Source organism: Myxine glutinosa, chromosome 1, assembly GCF_964187855.1.
Source record: "Myxine glutinosa chromosome 1, kmMyxGlut1.1, whole genome shotgun sequence".
NCBI lineage: Eukaryota > Metazoa > Chordata > Myxini > Myxiniformes > Myxinidae > Myxine > Myxine glutinosa.
The window spans coordinates 279,571,946-279,591,010 of NC_136261.1; the positions used below are offsets into that span (position 1 = coordinate 279,571,946).

General features: G+C 51.2%; 1 protein-coding gene across 1 annotated transcript in view; it reads right to left on the reverse strand.

The window, feature by feature from the left end:
* The window catches only part of LOC137438016 (fibroblast growth factor receptor 2), a 150,340-nt gene that overhangs the window by 22,540 nt on the left and 108,735 nt on the right, over positions 1-19,065 (reverse strand). The window contains exons 8-12 of the mRNA XM_068132870.2: positions 8,892-9,097; positions 8,534-8,679; positions 8,261-8,382; positions 7,901-8,011; positions 6,740-6,933 (exon numbers count right to left, since the gene is read on the reverse strand). Coding sequence (XP_067988971.1) covers positions 6,740-6,933; positions 7,901-8,011; positions 8,261-8,382; positions 8,534-8,679; positions 8,892-9,097 — 779 coding nt within the window. The remainder of the gene's footprint in view (positions 1-6,739; positions 6,934-7,900; positions 8,012-8,260; positions 8,383-8,533; positions 8,680-8,891; positions 9,098-19,065) is intronic.

Genomic DNA, 19,065 nt, shown 5'->3' on the forward strand with positions numbered 1-19,065 from the left:
TCATCGACATCGGCGGCAGGTCGGACCGGATTGCGGTGGACCGCCTCAAGCCGGCGCACGTGGACGTCGACCAACCACCACGGGTGGCCCTTCCGCCGCGGCGAGGCCGCCCCCCGTCCACGGTGCCCCCCACTCGACCGCCCACCACCACACCGGACCCCCCACCCACGACCCGCCAGGGGTCGCTTCGGCCGGGTCATCAGGACCCCCCTCAAATTGACCCTGCCGGTGCAAGTCGATTCTGGGGGCACGTGTGTAGTGGCTACCGCTGGGTTTTCACAATCGCTTTGCACCTATCAAGGACGCGGAGCGATCACCATGCCGGGCTCGTCCAGGACGCCCGGGCAGGCTCGCCTTCCACTTGCCAGGCCGCAGCCAGGACGCTCGGCCACGCCCCCTCTCGCCTTTCCTGGGCAAACGCTCCGGGATAATGTGTGTATATATATTGCTGCCCGATAAATGGGCTTTTCAGAGTACCTGAGTGTTTTGTTTGAATAAAGCAACTCGGACGAATTCCAGCTTTTTGTCGCGTCCATTCTTCCGATCGACGTGGGAGCCCGAGCTCCTTCAATACCTAGTTTCTGTAGCATTGAAGTATAGTTTTGGGTGAACATGGGTAGACATGTTTGGGTTCACTTTAAGCAAAGATGGCAAGTGAGCACAGTCAAAGCTACAAACCGAGATTTTTTTTTCCTTTCACTCTCCACAAAATCAACCATTTATGTAGCATGATCTATAGACAGCATCAGTTCTGCCAAAGCAGTTTCTTGGGTAGGTTTAGAATCCTGCACAGGTTGTCACACCGACACACGGTCAGGCCAGGAATTTGTAATTTGGCCAGAGTGCCGGCAATAGCTTGGCTACTCTTTGCAAAGGACACCGTGGGGTGTTTAACATCTACCAATTATCTAATGTCGGCACACGGGACACCGAGTTTAACGGTGGAGGGACAGGATAAACCTTGATGAATCACCCTGCATGTGAAGCACCGGGATGAGCTTATAGCTGGGTGAGGAATCAAACCCAGGCTAGACAACTCGGAGGCGAGTGTGCATATCTCTAGGCCATCCTGCGAGCCCAATCTAATAGTCAGGTTCACTATGTTTTTTCGTTCAAAATTTTTGGAGATTAGCAAAACAATACATTTTTGGAATATTCAGCGCATGAGGAATCCAAAAATTAATGTTGGCATTTGCGTAGACACCTTTGTGAAAATGACACTCAGGACAGTGATGAAGATCTGTAAAAGCATATTCCTGAACGGTATAGACCTAGTAGATCCTGGGTATAGGACTTATAGTTCAATCTGATACTAACAAGGCTGCTTTCTTGCTTTATAAACCCATACCTATAACCTCAAAGCACTTGCAATATCATGTATTATGTAATACAGTTATATTGTGGGAGCTGTGCTCGCACGATAAAACCGGACAAAATGGATGACGCCAGGAATGAAGTTTCACTGAGCTATTTATTTCCAGCTCACTCGAAAGAACTCAAAAGCACTGAATCAGCCGATCGAACGGGCGGCAATTTATAAGTTAAGTTCAACACACAAAAGCTACGCCTCTCAGGCGGGGCGTGGTATGCAAATAGGTAAGCCACGCCTCTCAACGAGGCGTGGTATGCAAGTCAAGTGTTCGCCCGGGAAAGGCAAGTCTGGACACGTCCGGGCGAGTCCGGACAAGTAACCGCTCGCCGGTTGCGTCATCGGCCGGTGCAAGGTGATTGTGTATGCTTCCGGTAACCGCTACATGCGCCCCCCCAGAATTAACTTGCACCGGGAGAGTCAGTTTGAGGGGGGTCTTGATGACCCAGCCGAAACGACCCCTGGTGATTCGTGTGGGGGTGGTAGGTGGCGTGGCGGTGGATGGTCGGGCGGGGGGCTTGGTTGACGGGCCCCGCCGTGGAGGAAGGGCCAACCGTGGAGGTTGGTCGAGGTCCAAATGGGCCGGTTTGAGGCGGTCCACAGAGATTTGGTCTGGTTTGCCGCCGATGTCCACGATGAACGACTTGTCGTCCCTCTTCAGGACCCGGAAAGGTCCATCGTACGGCGGCCGGAGCGGTCCCCGGTGTGCGTCGTTGCGGATAAAAACGTACTCCGCAGTGTGAAGTGCTGGGGGGACGTGGGGCTGGGGGCAGCCGTGATGGGACGTGGGCACGGGGGCGAATCTCCTGGCGGCCTCTTGGAGGACCGAGCGTTGGCGAGCCGCTGACCAGGGGCCGGTGGCGTCAGGGATGAACTCGCCCGGCACACGCAGTGGCTGGCCGTAGACCAGCTCGGTGGTGGAAGCCTGGAGGTCCTCTTTAGGGGCCGTTCGGAGGCCCAATAGGACCCACGGGAGCTTGTCGGCCCAACCGTCGTCCTGGAGGCTGGCCTTGAGAGCGGCTTTCATCGAGCGGTGGAACCGCTCGCACAAGCCGTTTGCTTGGGGGTGGTAGGCCGTGGTGCGGTGAAGCTTGACCCCCAAGGCCTGGGCGACCGCACCCCAAAGCTCGGAGGTGAATTGTGGGCCTCTGTCGGAGGAGATGTCCGAGGGGGCGCCGAAACGGGCAATCCAAGTGCCAATGAAGGCCTGCGCCACGTCGGCGGATGTTGTTGATGCCAGCGGGACGGCCACCGGCCACCTGGTGGTCCTGTCCACCATCATGAGGAGGTGGGTGAAGCCCCGCGAGGAGGGAAGGGGTCCCACCAGGTCCACATTGACGTGGTCGAAGCGCCGCGCGGGCACGTCGAATGGTGCCAACGGGGCCTGGGTGTGCCGGTGGACCTTCGCGCGCTGGCAGGCGACACAGGCATTGGCCCAGTCGCGGATGTCTTTACGGAGCCCGTGCCAGACGAATTTCGCTGCCACGAGCTTCTGCGATGCTTTCCGGCCCGGGTGGGAGAGGCCATGGAGGGCGTCAAAAATGTGCCGCTGCCATCCGGTGGGCACGATGGGGCGAGGTTGGCCCAGGGAAACATCGCACAGGAGAACTGTGCCTGTGTCCTCGAAGGGGACGTCGGCCAACCGCAGGCCTGTGTCCGCTGTCCGGAGGGCTTGCACCGTGGGGTCGGCGGTCTGGTCGGCCGCCATGCGGGCGAAGTCCACACCCAGGTGGACGGCGTTCGCGCCGGACCGGGAGAAGCAATCGGCCACAGCGTTGTCCTTGCCCGCGACGTGCCGGATGTCCGTCGTAAATTCGGACACGGCGGAGAGGTGGCGCTGCTGGCGGGCCGACCACGGCTCCGTAACCTTGGCCATGGCGAAGACCAGGGGTTTGTGGTCCACAAACGCCGTGAACAGGCGGCCCTCTAAAAGATGGCGGAAGTGGCGAACGGCCAGGTAAAGGCCGAGGAGCTCGCGGTCGAAAGCGCTAGACTTGCGCTCGTTAGGGCGAAGCTGCCGGCTGAAGAAGGCCAGCGGTTGCTATGCCCCGTTCACCCCCTGTTCATGCACGGCGCCCACCGCGTAGTCAGAAGCGTCCGTGGTGAGGGCGATGGGTGCGTCGAGCGCCGGGGTGCGCCAGCATGGTCACGTTGGCGAGGGCCAGCTAAGCGCCCGTGAACGCCTCGTCCATCTCTTTGGTCCAGGCGACATCGTGCTTGGCCGGCGTGCCCCGGAGGGCTTCGTACAGGGGGCGTATGAGTCGGGCGGCGCAAGGCACAAACCGGTGGTAGAAATTTACCATCCCCAAAAATTCCTGCAGGGCCTTGATGGAGCGGGGGCGCGGGAAACCTGTGACTGCCTCCACCTTGGTCGGCAGCGTAACAGCCCCGCGCTTCGTGATGCGGTGCCCCAGGAAGTCGACGGCCGTTACGCCAAACTGGCATTTCGCCGGGTTGATGATGAGGCCGAGCTGGCCGAGGCGCTCAAAAAGCGTGCACAGGTGGATGAGGTGCTCCGCCCGGGAAATGCTGGCGACGAGAATGTCGTCCAAGTAGACGAAAAGGAATGTGAGGTCACGCAGCACGCTGTGCATCAGCCGCTGGAAGGCCTGGGCCGCGTTCTTAAGGCCGAACGGCATGCGAAGGAACTCGAAGAGGCCAAAAGGTGTAATTACCGCCGTCTTCGGCACGTCGGCCGGCCGGACGGGTACCTGGTGGTAGCCCCGAATGAGGTCGACCTTGGAAAAGATCACCAGCCCCGCCAAACGGGCGGAAAAGTCCTGTATATGTGGTATCGGGTACCGGTCGGGGGTGGTGGCGTCGTTGAGGCGGCGATAATCGCCGCATGGTCGCCATCCGCCACCCGGTTTGGGCACCATGTGCAGGGGCGAGGCCCACGCGCTATTCGAGCGCCGCACAATGCCCAATCGCTCCAGCGCGTCGAATTCCACCTTCGCCACGGTGAGTTTGGCCGGGTTGAGGCGGCGAGCCCTGGCGTAGACCGGTGGACCTGTGGTCGGGATGTGGTGTTCGACGCCGTGCTTGACGACGACGGCCGAAAACGTCGGCTGCGTGAGGGCAGGAAACTCGGCGAGTAGGCGGGTGAAATCGTCCGCGGCCGGGAGCGCGCAGGCTAGCTTGGTCGGAGCGGAGCCGCTCAATGAGCAAGCGAGCAAGCTGAAGGTCTCCACGTTGATGAGCCGACGCCGTTTGACGTCGACCAAAAGCCCATGCGCACAAAGAAAATCTGCACCCAGCAAGGCCATGGGCACGTTCGCCGTAATGAAGTCCCACCTGAAGCGCTGGCCCCCAAAGCAGAATGCGACGCTGCACGAACCGAAGGTGCGGATGGAGGAGCCGTTTGCGGCGACCAAGGCGGGCCCACAAAGCGCGGCCTGTTTGTCCTGCACCGAGGCGAGTATCACGCTCAGCTGAGCACCGGTGTCGCACAAAAAACGCCGCCCAGACGCTGTGTCTGTAATAAACAGAAGGCTGCCAGAATGGTCGACGCTCATGGCAGGCAGGGTGCGCCAGCCTGGTCGTTTCCCGACCTGCCGAAAGTGCACGGTGGGCGGCACGTTCTGGCCTTCTGCCCGAACCTGGCATGGTAGTAGCACATGGCCCGCTCTGGTGGAGGCTCCGGCGGTCGCGTCGGGTTCGGTCGACGGGGCGTCGTGGCGGCCGCTGCCGCCAGTGGCGCTAACTCGGCCGGTGGTGGCGCGGGCGTTGCCTCGGTCGGCCCAGGGTCCCAGGCGGCCGCTCCGAAGTGTCGCCCGGTCGAGAAAAATTTATCGGCCTCCCTGGCCAGGGCGCGAGGGTCCGTGATGGGCGAGTTTGCCAAAGCCAACCGTACCCGCCGGGTAGCTGCCGGAGGAACAGCTCGTGGAAGAGGAAATCCGGGCTGTGGTCGCCGAGTAGTGCCAGCATGTGGTCCATGCGCTCGGATGGACGGGCCTCACCCAGGTCCGGGAGGTCGAGCAGCTGTCGTGCGCGTTCGGTCTCCGTGAGTCCAAACGCACCGAGGAGTAGGCCTTTGAGCGTGCCGTATTTGTCGGCGTTCGGCGGGTTCTGTAGGAAGTTCAGGACCCGGGCAGCAGTGGAGGCGGTGAGCGCGGAGACCACATGGTGGTAGCGCGTCGAGTCCTCCGTAATGTTCCGCAGGGCGAAGAGAGAATCCGCCTGGGCGAACCAGACGGCTGCGTGTGCTTCCCAAAAGCCAGGAAGCTTCAAAGATGCAGATGACTCCATCGCCATGTTCTTGAAAAGGGGTCACCAATTGTGGGAGCTATGCTCGCACGATAAAACCGGACAAAATGGACGACGCCAGGAATGAAGTTTCACTGAGCTATTTATTTCCAGCTCACTCGAAAGAACTCAAAAGCACTGAATCAGCCGATCAAACGGGCGGCAATTTATAAGTTAAGTTCAACACACAAAAGCTCCGCCTCTCAGGCGGGGTGTGGTATGCAAATAGGTAAGCCACGCCTCTTGCGTGGTATGCAAGTCAAGTGTCACCCAGGAAAGGCAAGTCTGGACACGTCCGGGCGAGTCCGGACAAGTAACCGCTCGCCCGGTTGCGTCATCGGCCGGTGCAAGGCGATTGTGTATGCTTCCGGTAACCGCTACAATATCACAAATATAAAGCCAATGGTTTTCAATTACCTTTGTTTGTTGCTTTTCTATAATCCTGAGCACTATTTGGGGCCTTTGTTGGATTCCTTGACCCAGAAAACATAGGATTAGCATATTTAATTAAGCTTCTAGGTTGACTAGAAGCCGAGATAGCGCAAAATATGTATTTTATGGCGGTCATTTTGAAAATCCAAAATGGCGGCCATGCAGGTGTCTGTGCAAATGCCAACATTGATTTTCGGATTCTCCATGCTCTGATGATTCCAAAAATGTAAAGGTTTGCTAATCTCCCAAATTTTGAACGAAATTATATTTGTTAACATAGTGAACCTGACTATAATATAGTGTTTAAAAAATTTAAGCCATTGTGGTGCTGCGCACACACGACTCGATTGCCAGAGAGGTAGGCCACAACGCGTTGGTATAACAAAGTCTTTATTCGAAAGCTCGTACTTCAGCACTGGGCGGGCTCGAGCTTAAAGCCCGCATATATATGTGCCGAGGCCACGCCTAGTCCCCGGGCGTGGCCGATCGGTCGAAGGACGGGGCATGTGCTTTCGCTCCCTGCCTGGACGCTCGCGCCACCCACTGGTGCGTGGAATTATTGCCCCTTGTGCCCGCCACACCATAAAATAAAAAGTTTAATTTAGGCACTTAATGAAAGGTGCAATGAAAGATCAGAACGAGCTATAAAGCAACAGAGTGAAAAAAGGATGAAGAGCAAGATTAGTGGCATACCTTTCTGGAAGCGAGGTACTCCATCCCACGAGCTACCTGAAATGTACACGACACAAGGTCATGGAAGGCTAAAGCCTCGTCAGGCCGGGGCTGTGCTACACCAACATTGTAATCGAGGCTGTGTGGTCTGCGTGCCCGGAGGAATTCTCGTAGATTCCCCAGTGCTGCGTACTCCACCAATACATACAGAGGTCCTGGGGAGATAAATTGCACATTGTGGGGCAACCAAAGGCATTTAACTGTGCCATGAAAGCATACTGGGTTTACAGGTTATGAACATGAAAAGGTGTATTGGAAGTAGACACAGATTAGAAGTCAAATGGCTAAGTGCAGGTTCTGTACGGTGAAACAGAAAGCACCAGTCACCTTTCGGAATGGAAACAAAGAATGAGGGGACGAACTGTATACACAAATGCATAACAATATGTGCAGTTGTGAGCACTAGGTCCAGTAGCACATCTGCAAAAACTTCAATATCCCAGTCCCAGGATAGCCATGGAAGCAAGACCAACGAGTAATCACTGAAAAGGAGGACCAAGTGCTTACATACGGCCTGACTATGCCATCAAGCATGAACACTGAAAACAAGGCATTGCAACCAGAAATAGTGCTCACATATAACAAGGAGAGGATGACATTGCTAATTGAGGTGTCAGTAACCAGTGACTTTGGCCAAAATAATGCTAATAATGTTAGAAAAATATGCAAGTACCAGGAGCCAGAAAAACAAAGACAAGAGAACCTGGAAGCTGACAAGTACTGACATTGTGCCAGTGATAGTCAGAACTGGAGTGATAAAGCAAAATCTCACCAAGATTCTGAAAGCATACCAGGAAATATCACAACAAATAAACTACAACTGCAGGTCGTTTGAGGTTCAATCCTCAAAAGAGCCCTTCAAATAAAGATACGAGAACAGAACGTGTTGAAACATCCAAATATCACAGCTTGGTCCTCAAAATGTGATCCCAGTAAAAAGAAGGTAGATACTTTGGGCCCTGAGAAGTCTCCGTTCCACCTTCTGATACTCGCAAAATAAAATTACAACCATGGACGAGATAACGACACCATGGACCATGGATAACCATAGACCACACCATGGATAACGAGATAACCATGGACGAGGTTAATAAAACAGTCATGGACGAGAAAAGTACAAACCTCCCTGAGTACAAGCTCCGAGCAAATTGATAATATTCATGTGCTTTCCAATCATCTTCATCATATCCATTTCTGACACCAAGTCAGACAATTCCTTGTCTGTGGCGTCATCTGCACAACAAAAAAAAATATGTACATCAACCATCACAGAATAGCCAGGCATATTTAGACTAATTCCCCTGACCGCCATTTTATTACGATCCCTTTAATTTGAACTTGAAACTTGCCAATCTGACATAATGTGCTCCATCTAAATGTCCTCATTCTCTACCCTCATTGTCTCACTCATCTCTGCCATACTCATAATTTAATTTATAATTCCTACTTTCTATAGACTTTCAACACAACCTTCCAGCACACCTTTGAGCATCTTCACAGCCACCGTGGTTGTTTTTTTTGGCTTGTCTGCTTCAATCCCCATGGCTTCGCCCATCACAACCTGCCCAAAACAACCCTCACCAAGTGGCTTCCCAAGCAGCAACCTGAGAGCACAATGTGATCAAACAAAACAGAAGAAAAGCATGACAGTGGTGAAGCTGTAAGATTGATAGCTACAAGTATTAAAAGTGACACGGCAATGATGCAAGAGTATGCATGACAAGAGATAGGTGTGTGTGTGGGAGAAATGCAAACCTCTCCCGAGGGAACTCCCAGCGTGGATCTTCAGCAAGTCCGTACTCCAACACGCCACCCAAAGGAGCCATCTCTCCCGAGGAACAGCGCACCCGACGGACCAATGATGTGTTCGAAGTCACCGAGGCATTGGATTCCACGGACACCTGTGGGCCCCAGCGTGTCTTACCATGCAATAATCCAAGGGTGGATTTACTCACTGGTTAAACCAGCACCACAATGAGGTCCTGCCAGTGATAGCATTACACTGAAAGGAGGTAAATGTGCAGGTGAAAGTACTAAAGGTGTAAACTACAAATGAACTGAGCATCACATATTTGAATGCCGAAAGACAAAGAAAGCGTCGGGAGGTGCCTGCCTGTCGTTTGAGTGGAATCCCACGAGAGAGGCGCGCTAGGTGAGGCTCCCCGAGTCGTTGCTTTGTGTTGGAGAGATTATTGGAACGAGCACGGCATGCTAGCACTAGAACCACCATCAGTAAGACCAACAGAGCAGCCACTGTGTAGATTGCTAGCTCTGCCACGGCCGGGGAGAGAGCATGGGGAGAGTTCACTACTGGATTCACTGGGGGGTAAGTGGGAAAGAGAGCACATGGTGAACTCACTACTACTTTGATCAATGAGGAGGAGTGGCAGGGAGTTGGATGGGAAATGTGTAAAGGAGGAGGAAATTTTTTATTATTGAACAAAATCACAAGGAAGGAAAAAAGTATGGGGGGGGGGGGAGGGAAGGGTAGGTTTGCTACCATTATCACAAGGAAAGGAAGGGTTGACATAACAAGAACAATGGGATAATTTTTAATTGAAATCACTGATGATGAGTATGTGGGAGTAAAGGAAGAGTTAAAAAAGAATAATCAACAATCCTTCATTATATCTCAATGGGGGGAAATGAGGAAAAGCATGCGCTACAAATATTGCTGAGGTAGAAAAGAGGGAAACCACACAGATTTTGGGAGGAAATTAGAGAGATTAGGCAAAATAATCGGGTAAATTTGAAGAATGACAAGGTAAAAATCTTGGAAGCGTGCGAGGAAGAATCAGGAGGCAGAACAGAGATGCAAAGAAAGACAAGTGGGCAATCGAAGAGGAAAGGAAGGCGATGGGCATGATCAGAATGTAGAGGCCAAATAAAATAACTGGGGAAGGATAAAAAGAAAGAATTGGAAGGACAGAACGGAAATTGTGAATTCCATTTTGGACATTAAAAGCAGGCCGATGTGATTGGTTGACCACCATCTTTGATTTTATCTGGGTGCAATTTTAGTTCAATGCATTGTAATAAAAGTTATAAATATCCATTGGTAATGTTTCAGTTTAATGCTGCTCTATTTACGGATTGTCCGGTTGCTGCGGCAAAGTGACTCGTAAGATAATTATTGGTTCAAATTATCTTGGGATTTTAAATAGCCTGGGTGATTTCACTTCCTGTTGAGCTAACATCATTACAAGATGCGAGCTTTACATTCTTGGTTTGCCAAGAACTGTAGAGCATAACAAAACAAAACATGTAAATATAACGTAGGTCAATGAAGAGGATGAGAGGCCATCTACATATTTATGTATCTTTCGAGAATTGAGGGGTGGGAGTATTGTGTATGCAGTATCTAGCAGGAGAGGGCAGGAGAGAGCAGGGGAGGGCAGGAGAGGACAGGAGAGGGAAGGAGAGTGACAGGAGAGGGCAGGAGAGGGCCTCTAGCAGGAGAGGGCAGGAGAGGGTCTCTAGCAGGAGAGGACAGGAGAGGGCAGGAGAGGGTCTCTAGCAGGAGAGGGCAGGAGAGGGTCTCTAGCAGGAGAGGACAGGAGAGGGCCTCTAGCAGGAGAGGGCAGGAGAGGGTCTCTAGCAGGAGAGGGCAGGAGAGGGTCTCTAGCAGGAGAGGACAGGAGAGGGCAGGAGAGGGTCTCTAGCAGGAGAGGGCAGGAGAGAGCCTCTAGCAGGAGAGGGCAGGAGAGGGTCTCTAGCAGGAGAGGACAGGAGAGGGCAGGAGAGGGTCTCTAGCAGGAGAGGACAGGAGAGGGCAGGAGAGGGTCTCTAGCAGGAGAGGACAGGAGAGGGCAGGAGAGGACATCCAGCAGGAGAGGGCCTCTAGCAGGAGAGGGCAGGAGAGGGCCTCTAGCAGGAGAGGACAGGAGAGGGCAGGAGAGGGACTCTAGCAGGAGAGGACAGGAGAGGGCAGCAGAGGGTCTCTAGCAGGAGAGGGCAGGAGAGGACAGGAGAGGGTCTCTAGCAGGAGAGGACAGGAGAGGGCAGGAGAGGACATCCAGCAGGAGAGGGCCTCTAGCAGGAGAGGGCAGGAGAGGGCCTCTAGCAGGAGAGGGCAGGACAGGGCAGGAGAGGACAGGAGAGGGCAGGAGAGGACAGGAGAGGGCAGGAAAGGGCCTCTAGCAGGAGAGGGCAGGAGAGGACCTCCAGCAGGAGAGGGCTTCTAGCAGGAGAGGGCCTCTAGCAGGGGAGGGCAGGAGAGGACCTCCAGCAGGAGAGGGCAGGAGAGGGCCTCTAGCAGGACAGGACAGGAGAGGGCAGGAGAGGACCTCCAGCAGAAGAGGGCCACTAGCAGGAGAGGGCAGGAGAGGGCCTCTAGCAGGAGAGGGCAGGAGAGGACCTCTAGCAGCAGAGGGCCTCTAGCAGTAGAGGGCAGGAGAAGGCCTTTAGCAGGAGAGGACAGGAGAGGGCCTCTAGCAGGAGAGGGCAGGAGAGGGCCTCTAGCAGGAGAGGACCTCTAGCAGTAGAGGGCAGGAGAAGGCCTTTAGCAGGAGAGGACAGGAGAGGGCCTCTAGCAGCAGAGGGCAGGAGAGGACCTCTAGCAGGAGAGGGCAGGAGAGGGCAGAAGGCCTTTAGCAGGAGAGGGCCTCTAGCAGGAGAGGGCAGGAGAAGGCAGGTGAGGGAAGGAGAGAGCCTCTAGCAGGAGAGGGCAGGAGAAGGCAGGTGAGGGAAGGAGAGGGCCTCTAGCAGGGGTGGGTTATAGGGATGTTTTAGTTAATACAAATTGCAATCAATATCCGTTTATGTCAATATTTATCCTTTTTATGCCAGTGGTATCTTCCCAGTATTACCATCATATGGGAAAGGGTGGTGAAAGATATAGTAAGACTTTTGATACTTATTGAAAAAAAAAATAATCAGATTTTAGTCATCACATTCATTATGTATGATTGCATTATTATTATGATTATATTATTACATTATTGTGATTTTAGGAACCACATTCCATCTACGGAACCAACTTACAGAGTCTATTCCGCAAGTGGTGCAACACCATCTCTTATCATCCCCAAATCTGACCTCTGATCTTCATTACTCACATTAACTTTTCCTAGTTCAACAATCTTAGTTGGTACGGTAGTTTTAGTGTTTTCTCCCCTCCTCCCTCTCCTATTTTCCTCCTATCCATTCATTCCCTCGTTGTTTGTTCCACTGTCAGTCCTACATACCTTGCTACATACTGAAATAGAGCTCATTACCTTGCTCTTCTTCTATGAACCTCATTCCTGCAAATCAAAGATTTATAGTTGTCTGAGTTACTAGGTCTGTGATGCTATGTCAGCTATTGTCCTGTAATTTGAGCCATAGGTTAACCTTCAGACATAGTAGATCCATGTTGATGGTTATGTCGATATCCTTAATCAAACGAGAAATTCAAAATAACTCTCGCTGCGTAATTCAAAACACCTCACTGTACAGGAAAACGTGGGGACTGCAGGAACACAGTAGTGTGAAGGGTGGGACTTGTAATACCCTCTCCCAGCTGGAGCGGCGCCACACAATACACATTTACATAGTCAAATGGAAGACCAAATACTGCATTGGAGTCATCAGAAGGAACTCGAATAAGTAAAGTGCAAAGATCGAGTCATCAGGAAGTACCTGGACAGGATTCGGGTTTCAGCCGCTACTCTACAACCCTCAAACCCATCCAGGTGCAGCCAGGTGAGCTTTGGAGAAAGCTTTCTGCAAGAATTCACTTCTCCTTACAGATAGATAAAGGAAGAGGGACTATACAGTGCCTTCAGAAAGTATTCACACCTCTTGACTTTTTTCACATTTTGATGTGTTACAGCCTGAATTTAAAATAGATTAAATTGAGATTTTTTGTCACTGATCTGCACATAATACCCCAAATGTCAAAGTGGAATTTAAAAAAAAACATTTTTACAAAATAATTAAAAATGAAATACAGAAATATCTAATTTACATAATTGTTCAACCACCTGAGTCAATACTTCGTAGAAGTGCCTATGGCAGCGCTTACAGCTTTGAGTTTTCTTAGGTGCATGTGTATCAGCTTTGCACATATGGATTTGGGGAGTTTCTCCCATTCGTCCTTGCAGATTTGCACAAGCTCTGTCAAGTTTAATGGGGAGCTTCGGTGAACAGCAATCTTCAAGTCTTTCCACAGATTCTCAATGGGATGAAAGTCTGTACTTTTTGGCTGGGCCACTCAAGGACTTTCACATTCTTGTTTTTAAGCCATTCCAGTGTTGCTTTGGCTGTATGCTTGAGGTCCTTGTCCTGTTGGAACGTAAATCATCACTGCAGTGATGGTTCTTCTCAAGGATTTTTTTTTTTTTTTTGTATACTGAATCGAGGCTCGTGAAAGAGCTAACATTTATTTCACAAACAAATCAACCAGACAAACAAAACACACAAAAAGAGGGAGCGGAAGACAAGATGGGGAGAGAAGGGGAAGCACACAACCACAACATTTGAGAGCAGGGAGAAGTGTGGGAGGGAGAGGGCTTGGGGGCAGGAGGCGTGGGAGGGGGAGGGCGGGGGGGAGAGGTATAAAACACAAGGGGACCGAAATTAGCGGGGGTAGAAAAGATCAAGGTTATGGATGGGGGAGGATAAGAGATGGTGGTGAACAGCTGTTTTAAAGACCTGGAGGGTGCAGTGGGATTGAAGAGAGTGAGGGAGTTTGTTCCAGAGGCGGGAGAAAAGAGGAACGAAGGAGTGAAGGTGAGCAGAAAGTCTTGATTTTGGCAGTTTAACCATAAGAGGGTTGCAGGCAGATCTTGTGCGACCTGTAGGAATATTTGGGGGACAGAGCCCAGAGAGGGCTGGGGGGGCAAGGCCAGAGAGGAGTCGGTAGAAGACGGAAAGACCACCAACCTGCCTGCGGTGAGTGAGTGAAAGGCCCTTGGAGTTAGCTTCATCGCGGGAGATTCCAATGATTCTGAACGCTTTGGTTTCAACAGCGTGAAGACGGGCTAGGTGTGAGGCAGGAGCACCAGACCAGAGAGGAAGAGCAGTATTCCATAGAGCTGCGGATGAAAGCCTTGTATGTGGTGAGGAGCTCAGGTGTGCCAAGGAAGGACTTCGCACGACGGAGGATGCCCAGTCGGCGACTGGCTTTGGAGGCCAGATTTGAAATGTGGTTTTCCCAGGAAACAACATGCATTTTAAGGCCATGTTCCCTGCTAGAGCGGGGGTTAGCCTTGCGGTCCCCATGACAATCTTCTCCATTTTGCCCTATTTTCTGCATCTCTCCTTGTTAACCCCCTTGCCCGCATTTCTTCTTCCACTATCTTTAGCCAAGTCTTTCTCGGTCTTCCCCGTCCTCTACTTCCTTCTACATTAACTTCCATCACTCTTCTCAACCAGTCACTTTCATCCTTCCTCAATACATGACCAAACCATCTCAACCTGTTCCTCTTCACAGCATCAATCACAGGCAATATTCCCATCATCTTTCGCAATTTATCATTTGTCTTCCTCTCTCTCAACGATACTCCGCACATCCATCGAACCATTCGCATTTCCACCCTTTCCAGCCTTCGTTGCTGCTCTACGTTCATTACCCATGTCTCGCTCCCATAAATCATAACACTTCTCACACATGCAGCATACACCTTTCCCTTCAGCTTCAGCGACACTCTCCTCCTCATCAGCACGCCACTCAGTTCCCTAAACTTCTTCCATGCACATCTCACTCGAGCAACCGTTGCCGAGTCTGATCCACCTTCTCCATTCAGCATGTCTCCGAGGTAGCAAAATGTTTTCACACCTTCCAGCTTCACGCCGTCTCCAAGATCCAACTCAACATTTCCTCCATCTGCAGCTCCCTCTGTGCACACCTTACATTTGAATGTAGCTGCCACACTGGTTAATGACCCTCTCAGACCACTACATTTTTGATGAACCCACTCAGCACACATTGTACATTGAATGGAGTTCACTCCGACACCCTTCCTGCACACAGAACACGGCCACTTCCCAGTTCTTTCCACCTCACCACATGCTTTACCACTTGCCATCACCTTTGTCTTTCCGATATTCACCTTCAGACCTTTTGTCTCCATACATTCCTTCCACTTGTTCATCTTTTCCTTCAGTCCATCCATACTTTCCGCAATCAACACCAGATCATCTGCATACAACAACTCCCACGGTAAACCCTCCTTTACGGTCTGAGCCAGCACCTCCATCACAGCTACAAATAGTAGTGGACTTAGTACCGACCCCTGATGCACCCCCACCTTCACCTCAAACTCACCACTGTTCCCGTCCTTCGTCCTTACAGCTGTGCGTGCTCTTTTGTACATTGCCATCACTACTCTGATCAACCATTCCTCCACTCCTAACTTCCTCAATGCCCATGTCAATACTTTGCGTGGAACCCTATCGAATGCTTTCTCCAGATCAACAAACCCAAAAAACAACTTCTTCCTCTTATCCATGTACTTCTCCTGCAACTGCCTCACAATGAAAAGCGCATCTGTCGTTCCTCTTCCTGGCATAAATCCAAACTGCATTTCGTCGATCTTCACTTTCTTCCTTATCCTCCTCTTCAACACCCTTTCCAATACCTTCATTCCATGCTCCAATAACTTTATCGCTCGGTACGAGCCACACTCCAGAGGGTCACCTTTCCCCTTGTATAGAGGGACGAGGGTACTCAGTTCCCAATCCACTGGAATGCGGCCTTCTTTCACCACCAGATTACAGATCTCTGTCATTCTCTTCACACCCCAACTTCCTGCTGCCTTCAACATATCTCCCACAACTCCCGTCGGCCCTCCCGCTTTTCCACTCTTCATTGCTTTTATCGCTTCCTCAACTTCCTTCTCAGTTATCTTCTCTGCCGGTCCTAAAACTGGGTTACTCTCTATGTTGCCATCCCATTCATTCTCTGTATTCAACAGCATTTCCATATATCTTTTCCATCTTCCTTTAATTCCATCTGGGTCGACAACGATTTGTCCCACTTCATCCTTCAAGCAACTCACCCCCATCACATCACACCTCTCTTTCGCTATGTGCTTTGCAATCCTGAATACTGCTTTCTGACCCTCTTCCGAATCCAAGCGTTCTCCGAACATTTTCCTACATGCCTCCTGCACCTTTGCTACCTCTTTCTTTGCAGCCTTCCTGGCTGCCTTATAACTTTCATGCTCTGCTGTTTCTGCTCCCGTACCCTTCGCCTTCTGCCACTCTTTGAACTTCTTCCTCTTCTCGTCAATCCTCTTTCCAACCTCAACATCCCACCACCATGTTTCCGAGTGCCTCGGTGGTCCTTTTGTCCATCCACATACCTCACCAACGGCTCCCAACAGACTAGCTTTCATTGACATCCAACCACTTTCAAGCTCAACCACATCTTCCTCTACCCTACTCAGCCTCTCTTTTAATGCCTCCCTTACTGTCACCCTTTCAACCTCCACACCTTCATTCTCGGTTGGTATTTCACCCGCCGAGCTCTCCTCGCACCTATCACCCTTATGTCGCAGACAACCAAGTGGTGCTGTGAAACAGCCTCCTCCCCCGGGATCACCTTTGTGTCCCGGAGGTGCCCCCTATCTCGCCGACGCACCATCAGGTAGTCAACGGTTGTCGTCGACCCACCTGACGTGTATGTAACAAGCTTATTGTCCTCTTTCTGGAACTGAGTATTACAAATCAACAAATCAGCTCCATCAGCAAACTCCAAAATCCTTTCACCTTCTCCATTTCTCACACCATATCCGTAACCCCCATGAACTCCCTCAAAACCATCCATACTCCTTCCCACATGTCCATTCAGGTCTCCTCCCACCACAACAACTTCCCCATCTTTCACGTTTTCCATCAGCTTCTCTATCGCACACCAGAACTTGTCCTTCTCTTCATCGCTTCGACCAACCTGCGGAGCATATCCCGAGATGACGTTCACCAAGAGCTTTCCAATCATCATTTTCACCATCATCAACCTATCACTCACTCTAGTCACACTCACCACACTGTCTACAAACTCCTCAGAAAACAGGACACCAACACCATTCACGCCCTCCGGGCACCCTTGCCACACAAACTTGTATTTCTGTCCCTGCCTACCCTTCACCATTCTCACACCACTTCCCTTCCATCTCGTCTCTTGCACACAACATATGTCCACTCTTCTTCTGACCAATACTTCCACCACTTCTCCTGATCTCCCTGTCATTGTCCCCACATTCCATGTCCCAAACCTCAGAAACCGATCTCCACTTCGGGCTGCACCCTGCCCATATGTACTTGTGATTGTCATGGTTCTCTTTTTGAGGCAATGTTTTTATGGCCGGATGCCCTTCCTGACGCCAACCCTCTTAGTCGTCTCTTACGACACGCAGGGATACGGTGTACCTATTCTGACCAGGGTACACACTGGGAAACGTTTAAAACATGTAAATTCTGGGGGTGGGGGGGGGGGGGGGCGTCAGCATCACGGCTGCGGTTTAAACATATTCCAACAATATCCAAACAGAACCATGAAAAAACAATCCGGGAAAAATCTCCAAGCGAGAACGTGGATTTGAGAAAGAAGGAGCAGAGGCGGAAGAAAACGAGATACAGGGGGCGGGGCACAAGCCGAGACGAGGAGGAGAGCGAACAAGCAACGTGTCCGGGAGGAGAGAAAGAATCAATATATAATTCTTTGTCTCAGGAGGTGAGGTGAGGGGGAGAAAACAAAATAAAAGAAACAAGCAATGCAGCGGAGGAAATAACCCAAACCGACAAAACACCGAAGGGGGGAGGGAAGCCCCAAGTCACCAGGCCGCGCACGAGGTACGACTCAGAAAACGATTAACTACACACAAGTTTGCACGAACCACAAACCAACACCAACTAGAAACACACAATAACACGTACACAGCAAAATAACCAATGGAAATTTGACAAAGACAAGAATGGGAAAACACTTAAACTTCGATGCCGTGGAGAGCTCGAAGCACGCCTCACTCGCCCGAGGAACCGGAGGTCCCAGGAAAGATCATGGCAAATAGTGAGACCCAAAAGCTTGAGTGACAGAACTTCTTGGAGAGGATTATTCAGAAAGTGGATGGGAGGGTTTTCCAGTCGGTCTTTTCGGAGAGACATCGTAAGAGTGTGAGATTTATCAGGATTGAAAGACATGTTCCATTTGTTTGACCAGTCTGTGATTTTGTCCAGGTCTGCAGAGAGTGAGGAGGCTGCAGACTGCCGATCTGAGGGATGAGGAATGGAGCGACAGAGAGTAGAGTCGTCAGCAAAGAGATAGAGAGGATTTTCAAGAGAGTCAGAGAGATCATTGATGAAGACCAGAAAAAGCACAGGGCCCAGAACACTACCTTGGGGAACTCCAGCCTGAACACGAAGAGGAGATGAGAGAAACCCATTCAGGGCCACACGTTGACTATGACCAGAGAGGAAGTCCGCCAGCCATGCGTGGAGATTTCCATGGATACCAAAGGAGGAGAGTTTGGTGAGCAGAGCAGGGTGCCAGACCGTATCGAAGGCACGTGAAATGTCAAGGGAGACAGCTCTAATTTCCTGTTTGGTGTTGAGGACCTCCATCCATTGTTGAGAAAGCAGAAGCAGCATGTCCAGAGTAGAGTGACCAGGTCTGAAACCAAATTGATGATCAGAGATCAAGCCATTGGAGAAGAGGAAAGATTTCATATCTGAAGCGATGATGGATTCCATGACTTTGTTGATAATTGGGAGAAGGCTGATTGGTCTGTAGTTGCTGGGATCTGTTTTTGCACCTTTTTTGTGCAAAGCGGTGATGTTGGCTGATTTCCAAGCAGATGGCAGATGACCTTGAGCAAAAGAGAGGGTGAAGAGAACAGAAAGAGGGAGTGAAAGAGCAGAAGAACATGATTTTAGGACCCGTGGGCTGATGCCGTCAGGATTTGCCTGCATTTGGCTCCATTCATGGTTCCTTCTATCCTTACAAGTTTCCCAGGCCCTGCCGCAGAAAAGCATCCCCATAGCATGATGCTGCCATCACCATACTTCATGGTAGGGATGGTGTTAGATGGATGATGAGCTGTGCTCGGTTTCCGCCAGACGTAGACCTTTGCATTCAGGCTAAAAAGATCAATTTCCGTCTACAGAGCACAAAATTTTGTCCTTATGTTCTCGAAGTCTTTCACATGCCTTTTTGAAACTCCAAGCGCACTGTCATGTGCCTTTTTCTCAGGAGTGGCTTCTGTCTGGCCACTCTCCCATAAAGCCTAGATTTGTGAAGTGCTGCAGAGACTGTTGTCATTCCCACAGGTTCTCCCATCTCAGCCAAGGAACTCTGTAGTTCTATT